The following is a 14,847-nucleotide window of genomic DNA, read 5'->3' as shown; positions in this document are numbered from 1 at the left end:
CTATTGTGAGATTACAACATCTGATGTGATATTACAGAGAAAGACTTTCGTCTTGTTTTGTATAAAATTACAATATTTGATTGTGAAATAAGAATAATATAATGTGATAAATTGATATGCTATTGTGAGATTACAACATCTGATGTGATATTACAGAGAAACACTTTCGTCTTGTTTTGTATAAAATTGCAATATCTTATTGTGAAATAAGAATAATATAATGTGATATGTTGATATGCTACTGTGAGATTACAACATCTGATGTGATATTACAGAGGATTTTGATTGCAATATTTTATTGTGAAATAATAAATAAATTATGTGAAATATTCATATGCTACTGTGATATTACAACATCTGATGTGATATTACAGAGGATTTTGATTGCGGTATCTTATTGTGAAATAAGAATAATATAATGTGATATGTTGGTATGCTATTGTGAGATTACAACATCTGATGTGATATTACAGAGGATTTTGATTGCGGTATTTTATTGTGAAATAAGAATAATATAATGTGAAATCAAAAGATACTGTCTTTTTTACATGTATTTGTTGGGATATTACAGGAGGCCTTAATTACAATATGTTACTGTAAGATAATACTGTTAAATGTTGTGAAATGCTGGTTACTTTTTACAGTGTATATGAATTGAAAATGGGGGACCCTGATGGAAACAAGACAAACGTCTTTCTCAGGTCTGCATCCCCTTAACAATTGTATGTATTGAGCCGTACTGTATTGTACCCATTCTGCAATCTGTTAAATAAAGTTTTCATTCATTCATTCATTGTCGCGGCTCATGCTGGCGGCGATAAGGGGGGCGTAATAGCATAGGATCACGTGGGCTTAGTGGCCAATCAGAGGAACCCGGAAACCCAACTGCGTTGTAGAAAGCATACACGCGCTGTGGTCACGTGACTCTCACACACGCCCCCTGTTTGAGTCTGCCATGTAAATGACGCACTGAGGCTCGCTGAGTCGCTGTGTGAAGATGGCTCCATTTCCAGACGAGGTGGATGTTTTTACAGGCCCACACTGGCGAATGAAACAGTTAGTGGGTCTTTACTGCGAGAAGGTCCGTATTAATAACAATTAATATGAATCATACAGTTTGAGTTTGACAGAAAAGGATATCTAATGGGACAGGTCCAACTTGCGAACCAACGCTGTTAAGCTAGTTAGCTTTGGCTAGCCCACTTAACGTGACCGTTACTCGAATGCCAAAGTAACGTTAGAGAGATAATGATGAATGTTGAGTCTTTCATTGGCTTTTTAATATTTGACTAGTAACCAGGCTAGATATAGTAACCTTAAGGTAAAATAGAAATGTTTGCCATTCAAGTGAAGTATGTTAACTAAAGATTGCAATATCATAGGTGTAGTAACATCCACCCACCCCCTAGCAACACTGGTTACGTTAGCTAGCTAGCTGCAGCTTCAGTTAGCTAGCTAACGTAGCTCACCTGGTGTTATGCAAGACTAGTTGGTGTTTTACTGTATTCTCATTCATTTAGTTCATGTTACATTTAAGATGTGTGTACTAAAGTTATATAGCTGTCGGGACTTGCAATGTTGGGTAACGTTAGATGAATTTCCCTATTGTTTACTTATGTCAAGGCTAACAGTTGACATGTTACGTTAGCTCGCATTCATTGCAGCACAATAATGTTAGCTGCACGGACAGGAAGTCTTGTTTACCGTACGCTTAGCTCGACACCGCTCTAGTCATTTAGGTTTATTGTTTGATAGTGGGGGACTGCTAACGTTACTGCTTCTGGGGGACCCTGATGTAAACAAGACTAAAGTCTTTCTCTGGTCTCCATCCCCGTAACAATTGTATGTATTGAGCTGTACTGTACCCATTCTGCAATCTGTTAATAACGTTTTCAACCAATCAATCAGCAGTGTTTCCCCATGGAAGAACAACCTTTGATAACCATGTTTCTCAAAGGGGTGGGCTATGATCTCCACTTCAGAGAGACCACAAATAGGGCGCCGTCGTGTCACGTACTGTAGCTGTGGTCCGTGCACACTGCACAGCAAAACTGACTTAACACGCTACACTTGATTCTTCTGATGCATGATGTCTTTCTTCCACAGCTTTCAAAAACCAACTTCTCCAACAACAATGACTTCCGGTCATTTCTCCAGTCACTGTGTGCCACCTTTAAGGAGTTTAAGATGCACGAGCAGATTGAGAACGAGTGTATTATTGGCCTGTTGCAGCAACGCAGCTGCACTGTGTACAACGTGCACTCGGACAACAAACTCTCAGAGATGCTCTCCCTGTTTGAGAAGGGGCTTCGGAATGTCAAGGTGAATATGCATAAATGTCTTTCTTGAGGCCCAAACGCACTGGAAGCAATACGTGCCTCATTAAATCTGATGCCTGCAGTGTACCAAAGTAGCATCACATTTTTATGCTTTGGTACACTGCAGGCATCAGATTTGAACTGCCAGTGCCCACACTACAGAACTAGCTGTAGGTTTGGTGTTGCTATATTAATTGTGCAACAGAGGGTATTTTCTTGTAGGCAAAGGTGTATTCATTTTTTCTTTCACTCTCTTGTGGGGGTGGGACTTATTACACCTCCACAGTGGGACTGTAAATGCTTATTGAAAGGCAGGGTATAAACATCACTGCCAGTTCTATGAATGAAACACTGGGTGATGGCATGTGGACATTGACAGAAAACAAGACACTGAAACCGACTGAAAACTGATTCACTTTACCAGAGGATATGGCTTCTGATTATTCACTGTGACAGTTAAATGTGGATCATGCTGTGATTTGAATTTGAGGTGGAGAATCCATCTTTTAGTTTAGGTCACTTGAAAATGTGCAGTTTTATGACAGGTTTATGCCCTGATGATCATCGATTATTAACAAGAGCATAAGTCCATTTGGAAAATAGTTTCCAGTCTGCATCCCTAATTCTGAATGAGTGAACATTAAAATCTTCATTGACTATGTAATACAACTGACTGTAGACCAGTGTCATTGTTTCAGCACAAGCTAAGGTGTGGCAATATGAGAAATAGGCTATGCAGTATTGCGGCACACTCCTACACAGAGCTACCTCTATGCCTGTGTATGTCACAACCTGACATTTAAAAAAAAAAATTGACAGTGGAATGTCATTCAACCTTTTGCATAGGAGTGTGGTATTGAGCGCATCTGACAAAATTAGCTTTTGGTGTCAGTCTTTGTCCAGGAAGGTCTATGTTATTGGAAATACTTTCAACAGACATGGCTCTCACAATGCGTAATGTTGAGACAATGTTGTAAAAACACCTCTCTGTCTTATCGTATACAATTTTAAGCACCAGGGACAGAGCGGCTGTCTAATGATCATTAATCATTCAATAGTCCATATTTATATTTGAAACATATGGTAGGAGAACAATAATTAAAATATATTTCCTTAAATCAATACCAGCTTTATTCAACGGTCAGAACAACATATTAAATCCTTTTTACTTGGCAACATTGAGATTCGTTTCTCTGTACTCCATATTGGAGGTAGGCTACGCAGTAGCGAACAACACCGGCTTAGTTTCCTCTCTGCGAAGATTTTACCAGCACAATGCTCATGAATTTGGCTTTAATTTGTTATTATTCTTATTGATTATTTAGGCAAAATTCTCAAATATATTTAATAGTCTCAACCACAAAACGTCTGCCTGATCTTCTAGCCTACTATGCAATAGCAAGATTATAAAGAACTGGTCTTTTTACATGCCTGGTCTCAGTTACTCATCAGGGTAACTGAAGAAAATGTCCACCCCTGAAATGAATAAATTGGCCTTGCCTTCAGTTCAAACCGGTCACTCAGTGATTACTGCTGCCTCAAAGGATTGTCTACACAAACAAACAGTCAAGTAATCTCTTCACATTATCAAACAACCTCCATTTGATCGTTTGGTCCTCATTTGATGCTCACATCGAAGTACAAGTTCGGAGTAGGGCCGTCAAAGCAGTCACATGCCACAAGGTGCTTTGGGTGTGTTTGGAAATTTTAAACAATTGATGTACTTGAAAACATGCATGTCAGAAACTTCCAATGTGTTTGGGCCTTCCAAGAACATGTGACTCTAAGGGCGTGTTCACACCTACCCTGTTTGGTCCACTTTAAGTGGACCATGGTCCCTTTAGATCGATAGTCCGTTTGGTTTGTACAGGTATGAACGCAAACCGAACTATAATGAGGACCCAACAACCGAACCATGGTCCTCTTGAAAAGTTGGGACTCGGTTCGTTTCAAAGTGGACCATGGTTCGTTTGCTGTTGGTGTGAACGTGATCGAACTTTATGTAGTATCTAATCTAGAGCAAATGAGTGACAGGTGCCTATAGGGCTGCAACGATTAGTCGACATAATCGACGACGTCGATTATAAAAAATCGTCGACGAGAAATTGTTGCGTCGATTAGTCATTAAAAAAAAAAAAAAAAAAACGTTATTTTTTTTTTATTTTTTTTTTGTGCACTACCTATCTTTGTGAGAGTGGCTTCTCAGGGTTCCAGACAACATCATAACATGATGATCCCATAGCAAATTTTGGACATTGAAAACATTGTTCCCCTGCAGGAGATGATTATCAGACTAGACACACAATACATTACACACGCACTCCTCTCACTCACACACAGCGATCAGAGTAAGACACACACATACACTTAGGCCTGCCGCGATAAGCAATAAATCGATTAATTGCCGCGATAATTAAAATGAATGCAATGATTTTGACGGGCGCGATTAATTGCTATTTGCGCGTTTGTTTTAATGAGGCGGACCCAGTGCCCCTTGTCAGTCACTGTCCGTGTTGGGAGGCGGGCCGCTGGCTTTACTACAGAGCACAGTACAGGAGCTCCGTGGGGCTAACGTTACCCCTCATTGTGTCTATTCTACTAGCATTAACGTTACTCATACAAACAGAGTAAACACAGTTTTCAATCAATCAATCAATAACAACATTAACGAGACCCTCGTTGTGTCTATTCTGCTAACGCTAACGTTACCTCTCATTGTGTCTATTCTACAAGCGTTAACGTTAGCTGTAACGTTACCAGTCGCGTCTATTTGCTAACGTTAGCATTAGGTAATAACCGGTTTAAAATGGATGGTGATTACCTCACGTTGTGTCTATTCTACTAGCATTAACGTTACTCATACAAACAATCAATAGCGAGTTATATTGATCACGCTATGTACGATAGCCATGCTAAAACGCTAGCACAACATTAGCACCTAACCTAACAACAAGCCTTAACAAGTCAGCGATCTTTTTGCGAGACTAAACTCTCCGCTCGGTGGCAAATTGTGTTGATGTCGGTTTTGTTTAATCAATAAATGAGGCAGAATACACAGTGACTGTATCCTTTGTTTATTGCACTTGTGCCTGCTGCAAACATAATGCTTATGAAATCCTAGAGACGCGTCTCTATTCTGACCAATCAGTGGTCTGCAGTGTTTCACGTGACTTTTCTGGTACCCAAAGTACCTGATAATCGCAACAATACTTCCGGTCCGGTCGGTGGGCTTCAAAATAAAAGTCTAAAACACCGGAAAAGACGGAGCGGTGGGCTTCAAAATAAAAGTTTTGGGAAATAAATTTCTCAAAAAAAAATGCTCTAACCGGTCGCAATAATATCGCTTATCGCGATATTTTCGGGGGCAATTAATCGCCCAGCAAAATGTGTTATCGTGGCAGGCCTACATACACTCCTCTCACTCACACACAGCGATCAGAGTAAGACACACACACATACACACTCCTCTCACTCACACACAGCGATCAGAGTAAGACACACACACATACACAAATTACACAGTACACACCTCTCACTCACACAGCGATCAGAGTAAGACACACACACAAATTACACAGTACACACACTCCTCTCACTCACACAGCGATCAGAGTAAGACACACACACATACACACACACACGGACTCCTCTCACACACAGCAAACAAAAGTTATTTAAAGTACACTTCCACTTTAATTTGTATTATTTAATTTATTTATCTTGTTATGAGTGATTGCTGTATTGTTCTTCAAATACATTTTCATTTAAAGTGGCTTAAAGATCCAAATTCAAATGTTTCATGAGTCATTATTTAAATTTGCTATGGGATCATCATGTTATGATGTTGTTGTTTGGTCCTGACAAGAGTCTCAAAGTCTGGGGTGATGGTAGACAAGCAACTCTGAGGTCATGCTCAATGTCCAATCTGTTCCTCTGCTCTGTCTTCAGCTGGACCAGAGCTGAGAAGCCACTTTCACAAAGATAGGTAATAAAAAAAAAAAAAAAAAAAAAAAATCCTTACATTACATTGGTTTTCGATTAGTCGACTAATCGAAAAAATAATCGCCAGATTAGTCTACTACCAAATTAGTCATTAGTTGCAGCCCTAGGTGCCTAGTGGCGGCGGTCGCGCGACCCAACTCAAATTAATGACAGGCGCGCGGACAGTATCTCTCTCTCCTCTCTGTCTCGCTAGACTGGCGCCGCGCGTGGGCAGTCTCTCTAGTCGACTTGCGTCACGCTCGTAATGACTATCTCTCTGCTTTATCACAAGAGACGCTGTCGGCAACTGTTTAAGTTTGTGAGTGCTAGTCCAATAGATGAACGACTTGGCGACAGCATGTCCTTTGTTTACAAATTAGATCCGCACCAAACAGGGTAGTGTGAACGCAGACCAAAATCAAACAATGTATCATTTTCACATTTGGTCCACCAGAAAGTCCGGACTATCCACGGATAGTCCGGACTATCCCCAGACTTTCAGGTGTGAACACACCCTAAATGTGTTGTCGCATTTGTCTGACCCTGCTAAGAAATACCTGCATGGAAATGATACGTGAGGCTTAGAGATCTTCGGCTATACGTGACTTTTGGTGGTTGGGGGTAATTCTCTGTTATTAGAATTAGAGATGTTCCGATACCATTTTTCCCTTTCCGATCCGATTCCGATACCTAAGCTTTGGGTATCGGCCGATACCGATATTTATCCGATACCAGTGCATAAAAAAAAAATTAAAAAAAAATTTATATAAATTATACTTTTTTTTTTCAGATACTGTTATACTGTTTTTTAGTAATAACTAGAACGTATGGTATTTATTCAACAACAGGTGATTGTATAGATTTGTATTAGTATCATTAATCAATGAGTATGGGCTGCAGATATACCCTACTCCAATGATCCACACGGACATTAAACGGTGTTGCACTCGCTACTCAGTGGCTCTGCAGATATACCCTATTCAGTCTGTAAGCTAGTGGCAGACGTTCATGTTGTGATTTTTGATGCAAAATAAATATTCAACATTCTCTTTTGAAACTCCGCCTCAGACTCTTATCCTTTGGCACTTGCTGTACTTTGCTTGCAGGTCTGCAGCCATTATTGCTGGATTATGTGAATAGCACCAACTTTAGACACGGTAACGTTATCAAGCTAAGCTAACTGACCTAGCTCGCCTTCCCGCATCGACATTAAGATAACGTTAGTAATAGTCAGCTAACGCTAGTCCGTAGCTACTTAACTTAAATACAATTCACCGTGGGTGCATTATTGTTGATAGACGGTCACGGACAGTGTTAGGTCCTGGAGAAAGGACAGGCAATCATCTGATTTGATGTAACGTTAAAAGCGGATGTTGTTCCAACTAGCTATCTTTCCAGCTAATGCTATCATAACACCAGCCAAACACATCCCGATTCCCGTCCGAGCTCCCCGTCACACCGCACTGTCGGGGACAATGGAATTTAAGAAAGTGTATCTGCTGTTAAAATGACACAGCATCACACTTTAAAACATGTTCATTTTATAATCCTCACTCTCCGCAGGACTCGGCAGGAGATAAATTACATCATGGGATCGGAGGCTAGAATTTACGTGTACTCGCCGATACCGATACTAGCATTTTAGGCAGTATCGGCGGCATTTCCGATACTAGTATCGGTATCGGAACAACTCTAATTAGAATAAATATTGGGTTAGCCTCACAAAATCACAATATGCAGCACGACAGTCGGGCCATATATTGCAATGCCAGTGGACGTCTCATTATGTATGATAATTTTATTTGACATTTTATTTAATTGTTTTTATCTTTATTTCGAACATGTAAATACAAACAATATAAAACAAAAACAAATCATTGATCTATAGCAATGAAATGGAAAAAACAAAAAACAACAACTCAATTTACATGTTCGAAAAGTAGTAGGAAGAAGTATACACTTATTTAATCCTACCCCTTTTCCACTACTCAAATGAAAGTACTAATTTAAAACCTTACAAAACAAATTTATATATGCAAAACAAAAAAAAATATATATAAAACATGAAAGAAATAAAATAAAAATGTAAACACCTGTGAATGTCAAATCCCATCCTCATCCCTGTACCTCATGAAAATGTTTTCTTTATAATTCAGTTTGAATTGTCTCATGTTTGGACATTGCTTTAGCACCACATTCAGACTGTTCCACAGTTTTACTCCACATAGGTCATGGTCAACTTTATTTATATAGCACATTTAAAACCAACTGAAGTTGCACCAACGTGCTTTACAATATAAAAACGGAAAAATACAATATAAAAACTGAAAGAAAAAACAGATATACAGTATACACAAAATCAAAAGCTGCAATACATTAAAACAATCACGACACGACCGGGGATGTATGGCTTACTAGGGATGGGCGTGAGTAATCGATTACTCGTAGCTATGAGAAAAATCGGGGAAAAAAAAAAATCGAAATTATAAATTTTTTTTTTTTTTTTTTTATAAATATTTTTTCACATGTATGTGTAAGATTATAACTGTTTGTTGGTTTCCTTAAACATATATACCGTAAATCCTCAAATAGAGGAGGGATCTCCGATAAAGGAGGGGCCTCTCATAATGGCCGGGGGGTTTGATGCATTTAGACAAACGCAGACCGGTCTCTATTATAAGGTCGCAAAAAAAAGTGTTTTTTTAATTTTTCGTGTCGTGATATAGAATGAGATAAACTCTTGCCAATGGAAATCAAGTGCTGCCTCCCGCTACACTGACTACCGTACATGAACGTTTCCCTCTGGTTAGCTTTAGCGCTAGCCGCTAGCTAACGTTGTCATAATATCTAGATATGTGGTGTCAGCTGGATGACGTTGACTTCGTTTGCAAACGTTAACGTTCGCTATCTATATGGCGTTGGCAGGAGAGGCTGGCGTTGTCCAGTTGACACATTAGAGATCATGATGCTATGACAGCGTTAGTAGCTAAAGCTACTGCATGTAAACCACTCGATTCGACGGAGGAAGTCGAGAAGGTACCACACGCTAAACCGTCCCCGGACCCCACAACCTAGTATAGACAGTTCCAACTTCAGTGTGTGAATTACGTTAATCCCACAATTAGGGCTGCAACGATTAGTTGACATAATCGACTGTCTATCATAAAAACTCGTCGACGCAGAATTTTTGCGTCGATTAGTCATAAAACATTTTTATTTTATTTTTATATATATATATATATATTTTGCACTACCTATCTTTGTGAAAGTGGCTTCTCAGCTCTGGTCCAGCTGAAGACGAACAGATTGGACATTGAGCATGACCTCAGAGTTGCTTTGTCTACCATCACCCCAGACTTTGAGACTCTTGTCAGGAGCAAACAACATCCCCAGTTATCCCATTAGTTCCCTGGGATGTTAAGCTAAGAAGTCTGCTATATATTTTTTTGTTATTTAAACACTTCCACTTTAATTTGTATTTAATTTATTTATCTTGTTATGAGTGATTGTTGTATTGTTCAAATACATTTTGTTTTAAAGTTGCTTAAGATCCAAATTCAAATGTTTCATCAGTCATTATTTTAATTTGCTATGGGATCATCATGTTATGTTAAGTTAACTGTTAAGGCAGAGGGACTGGACAACAGGGTGACATTCACAGGTGTGCAGACTTGAGCATGTGAGGTAAAACATGCATTGGAGAAGGAGCCATGCCCACAGGAAGCAGAGATTGAGGGTGTGACAAAAATAATCGTTAGATTAGTCGACTAATCGAATGACAAAAATAATCGTTAGATTAGTCGACTAATCGAAAAAATAATCGACAGATTAGTCGATTACCAAAATAATCGTTAGTTGCAGCCCTAAAATTACTCAACTGCACTCAATATTTAAATACCAATGCTAGTCTAAATAAATGTAGACAGACAATGTACGTATTAAAAAATAATAATAATAATGCAATAAAAGTCTGAAAATGAAGGGATTATGTCCATGAGTGTAATTTTTTTTAAATTAAGGCCTGCCTCTTATATAAGCCTCTCTCTAATAAAGGCCTGGTGCTCTTTGCAGCTGAGGTAAATAGAAGACCCGTCCTATATTTGCGGTATGTGAATGAACAAAAAGAAGTAAAAAAAAAATTAAATTAAATTTCTTTTTTTCTTTTCGAGTAATACACGATCACTCGAGTATAGCATGCAAATTATCTAGGGTCTGAGCAGACCTAATTTGTAGTGTAAGACTTCCACCATTTAGGGGCAGCCACTGCAAAAGCTCGGTCACCTTTTTGTTTTTAGCCTAGACCTTGGGACATCTAAAAGTAGTTTGTTTGACCTCAGTGCTCTAGCTGGGGTGCAAGCATGGAGAAGTTCAGCTAGGTACTGAGGGGACAGACCATTTAAAGCCTAAACACAAACATCGCAATTTTTAAATCAATCCTGAAGCGAACAGGGAGCCAGTGCAGAGAAGCTAGTACTGGTCTGGTGTGCTCACGCCTCTTTGTGCCAGTCAAGAGGCGCGCAGCAGCGTTCTGCACTAGCTGCAGGCGTCGTATGGAGAGCTGGTCGAGACCCACATACAGGGCATTACAGTAGTCCAGCCTGGACGATATGAAAGCATGGATGACCCTCTCCAGATCTTTTGGAGAGAGGTAGGGCTTTACCTTTGCCAGGAGCCTAAGTTGAAAAAAGGAGCCTTTAACCACAGACCCAGGTAGGGCTGACCTTCAAAGCTTTTTTTGGCAATCGAAGCTTCGGGGCAGAGCTTCGATTTTAATTCGAAGCTTAAAAAAAAAATTATAATATATATATATTTTTTTTTAAATCTTATGTTGTGGGACTTGTACAGCACTTTGGTAAACTTTGTTGTTTTTAAATGTGCTCTATAAATAAAGTGGATTGGATTAATTAATTAAGTAGCCCCTTTCGTGGCAGTGGGGCTGCTCTCACAGCCAACGACATGACATTACATAATTATGTTGCAACCTTCGTCTATCAAGCAAACAATTATATTATATTTAATTTATAATTATATCCGACAATGCACCTACAAAAGCAGATGGATTACAATTAAATTAGCCAACTTGGTAACACATTAGTCATAGCAGCATAGGCATAGCCTTATTAATGTTTTGTGTGGCGTCGCCGTCGTGTACAACGATACTTAAAGTTTTTTAGGTGATTTGACAAAGTTGTTGTAGAGTTGTGATATGCCATTTTCTTCTGGCACTCAGCTTTTTGGGCATTGTCTTTGAATATTTTAAAGTGTAACCACACGTCTGATGACTTCTTCGTCGACATGTCTGCTGCACATGTCCTTGTTGTTTTCAACACAGATAATCTCCACATGCTTGTTGTAGAGAGGTGGAGTCGAGGTGTCGCTTACTTTCGTTTCATTGGAATGGAGGCTCAAGATGTGAGACAAAAAAATAAAATAAAACGTTATTTGTTTTTAATGTTCGAAGCTTGTGCCATCGAACGAAACTTCGAAGTGTTTAAGACAGCCCTAACAGACCCAATCTGTTTGTCAAGTTTCAGATCACTGTCAAAAGTGACACCAAGGCTTTTTATAAAATTTAGTTTTTTGGCATCGTGGGGCCCTAAAACGCCAGCAGAGTTTTCCAAGCGGTCCAGATGACCAAACACAATTACCTCCGTCTTGCCGTCATTAAGATTTAGGAAGTTGGGCGGCCGGGTAGCGCAGCGGACTAAGCGTCTGTCTACCACCGCAGAGACAGTGGGATCGAATCCAGCTTCCGCGGTACCTCCGACTTGGTCGGCCGTCCATACTGACACAATTGGCAGTGTCAGCGGGTGGGAAAGCCGGTGGGGTGGGTCCTGGTCGTTGTAAAACAGCGACTCCTACAGTTCGGTCGGGGCGCCTGCAAAGCGAGGGAAGGATCTGGGGGAGGTAGTGTGATCCTTCCACACGTTACACTTCCCCAGTGAGAGTCTGCGCTGCCAGGTGAAAAGAAGCGGTGGGCTCGCTACACATGTGTCGGAGGAAGCATGTGATAGTCTCCGCCCTCCTAGACCGACGGTAGGGGGTAGAGTGCGCAACGACCAGGAAGGGGATTGGGAATTGGCATAACGACTAACATTGGGATGGGAGAAAAACGGAAAAAGGAGGGGGGAAAAGATAATGCAAAAGAAAAAAAAAGATTTAGGAAGTTTAGATCCATCCAAATCTTAACTCATTGGACGCCAGACCCAATGATAGTCGGGTTAACTCGCCATCGCTTGAGCGCCAATCACGAGTATAGTCTGGTTTTAATCGTTATTTCTTTTATTAGCTATATTCATTTTCATCCATCCAACCTGATGTTATCGTTGGGAATGGGTCTGAACTAGCAAAAGGGCAAATACCGCCGCCTATTGTCTCCCGGATGGTATTGCACATCATTGGATTGGATTGGCTGGGGATGTGCATAAAAAAAAAACTCCGGTCCAGGTTTTCCTTCTTGGGCATGCAGTATCGTTACAACAGATGGACTGGGGACACTCAGAGAAGCGTTGATGATGTGTTTTGGAGATATAACGTTGGATCAATAAACGCGATCAATATTTGGAATGGCGATCAGGAATTGGATTAATCTTTTTGCAGAACATCAGATGTGAGGTAAGGAATCTATGTTACCAGTCTTGGGTTAACACTAAGGTCGCCAAAAACTCTTTCCCCGCCATGCTCATTCTGCCAAAGACGCCGTACCACGTCTTTGATATCAATATTTCAAAAATCTGTGATCGAAATCATATTTCTCCCCCGGAGACTTGAGATCTACTCTTGATCCCCTCTCAACTCTCCAACGGTTCAAGAGCGCCATCTGGTGGCGGATCGCCCAGAGCGGAAACAGGAAATGGAAGCTGGTGCTCATTTCAATTTGGTCCGATCACTCGGTAATAGTCCCAGGACTCGAGCTAGACACAACGGATAGCAATCCGTTACCAATAACTCGATAAACAACATGATTTGGACGTATATACTATTATACAACCTGGAAATGGATCGCATATTTCTACATCCCATAATAGGAATATTTCTGTTCCACGCTCATCGCCCAACGATATGAGGAAGCTATGGTAAGATTCAGCGTTATTTTTTAACGTGTTCGATACTAACTGCTCTAATGATCATATCACCCACACTAGATGAATCATCTAACGTTGGCCACGGAATTATAAACGACCCCCCCCCATCCGGTCAACATCAGATGATCAGTAGTAACTTCTAGAAGCACGTCCATTTGAAATTTTTTATCTCGCGCAGATTGCTATCAAACTGTATTTGATCATCAATATAATGCATTTGGGGCTATAAATCACGTTCTGGAGAAAGCTGCAGAAAACTTTTTTATCCACTTTTTCTCCCATTTTCTATATTTTCTCCGATCCCAATTTCGTATCATCCAATTCAACCCTCCCCTGTCACGAACGCTGTTTCTTGCCTCCCACAAGCCGGCTGCAATGTGGACTAAGTCATACATAGCACAAGTCCCCTCCGGTACTTGAGGTAACAGCAGTCGCATCTTTTCACCTGCGCAGCTCGATCTCTCAGTGGCGAGGAGTAATGCGTGGGAGGCTCACGCTGCCCCCGACACTTCCTGATTCTACTGCGCAGGCGCACCAACCGACCTGTAGGAGTCGCTGTCCACAACGCCCGATCCCCACCCATCAGTTTCCCACCCCCTAATACGGCCAATGTGTATTAGTATGAACGACCAGCTAAACTGAAAGCAATGTGGAGCGCTGGGCTCGAACAGGCGAGCCCAGCGGCTCCGCATTCGTGGCGAGCGCCTTGCCCACTACGCCACGTAGCCACCCACGATAAAAACATACTTATACTTTAGACCGTATTTTAGTATGAATATGTGAATGAAAAAGTATAACGTTGCTACACCCTGAACAATAGATACTTGACGTTGAATGGGCCATAGTAATGTCAATTTAGCAATACAATTTAAAAAGTTATAGCCCTGCAAAGAAGGTAAACATCCCCATAAACAAATAGAGCTGGCGGAGGATGGTATATTAAGAATATAAGCCTGGCGACCAAAGTGTTAATCAGATTTTTTTTCACAGCGATCATACCGTGTGTGCGTGCCGTTGGCGCTGAGCAAGGCACGGATAAGCGATTTTTCAGCCCGCTTCTGTATCGTGCATAAGGACACATATACTATTGATAATCTAGCGTTTATTTGAAAACGATTTATAAATTAGCCGAAAAATTACTGTTTTGTGTATTCCACTAAAGGGCTATTATCGCGTCTTTCTCTGGAATTACTAGAAATCTCAAACTATACTCTTATTCAAAACGGTATAAAACTGAAATGTACAGATGAAAAAACAATCCGTTTCATACATGTTGACTGCAAGCAAGTCATTGATAAGCGACAGGTGTATTAGACCCATAGCCATAATTTAAGATATATTTTAAGCACTCGCAAATATCCCTGTCCTCCCATTGATTAAAGCGCTGGCGTACTAGGCCTAATTTCCCGGAAGGGGCTCGGCGGTCAATGAGTTAATGTTGGCAAGAGCGGCCAGCAGAGGTT

At 40.5% G+C, this 14,847-nt stretch overlaps 1 protein-coding gene across 1 annotated transcript in view; it reads left to right on the top strand.

Annotated features, from left to right (window-relative positions):
* The first annotated feature begins 963 nt into the window (after window positions 1-963).
* The window catches only part of fbxl5 (F-box and leucine-rich repeat protein 5), a 37,635-nt gene continuing 23,751 nt past the window's right edge, over window positions 964-14,847 (top strand). Inside the window, exons 1-2 of the mRNA XM_084338145.1 lie at window positions 964-1,081; window positions 2,107-2,322. Of these exons, the coding sequence (XP_084194271.1) occupies window positions 998-1,081; window positions 2,107-2,322 (300 nt within the window). The 5' untranslated portion in view covers window positions 964-997. The remainder of the gene's footprint in view (window positions 1,082-2,106; window positions 2,323-14,847) is intronic.

Source organism: Notolepis coatsorum (assembly GCF_963971535.1).
Source record: "Notolepis coatsorum genome assembly, chromosome: 2".
Taxonomy (NCBI): domain Eukaryota; kingdom Metazoa; phylum Chordata; class Actinopteri; order Aulopiformes; family Paralepididae; genus Notolepis; species Notolepis coatsorum.
The sequence above is the reverse complement of the archived record's forward strand: the minus strand, read 5'-3'. Positions and strand labels throughout refer to the sequence as shown.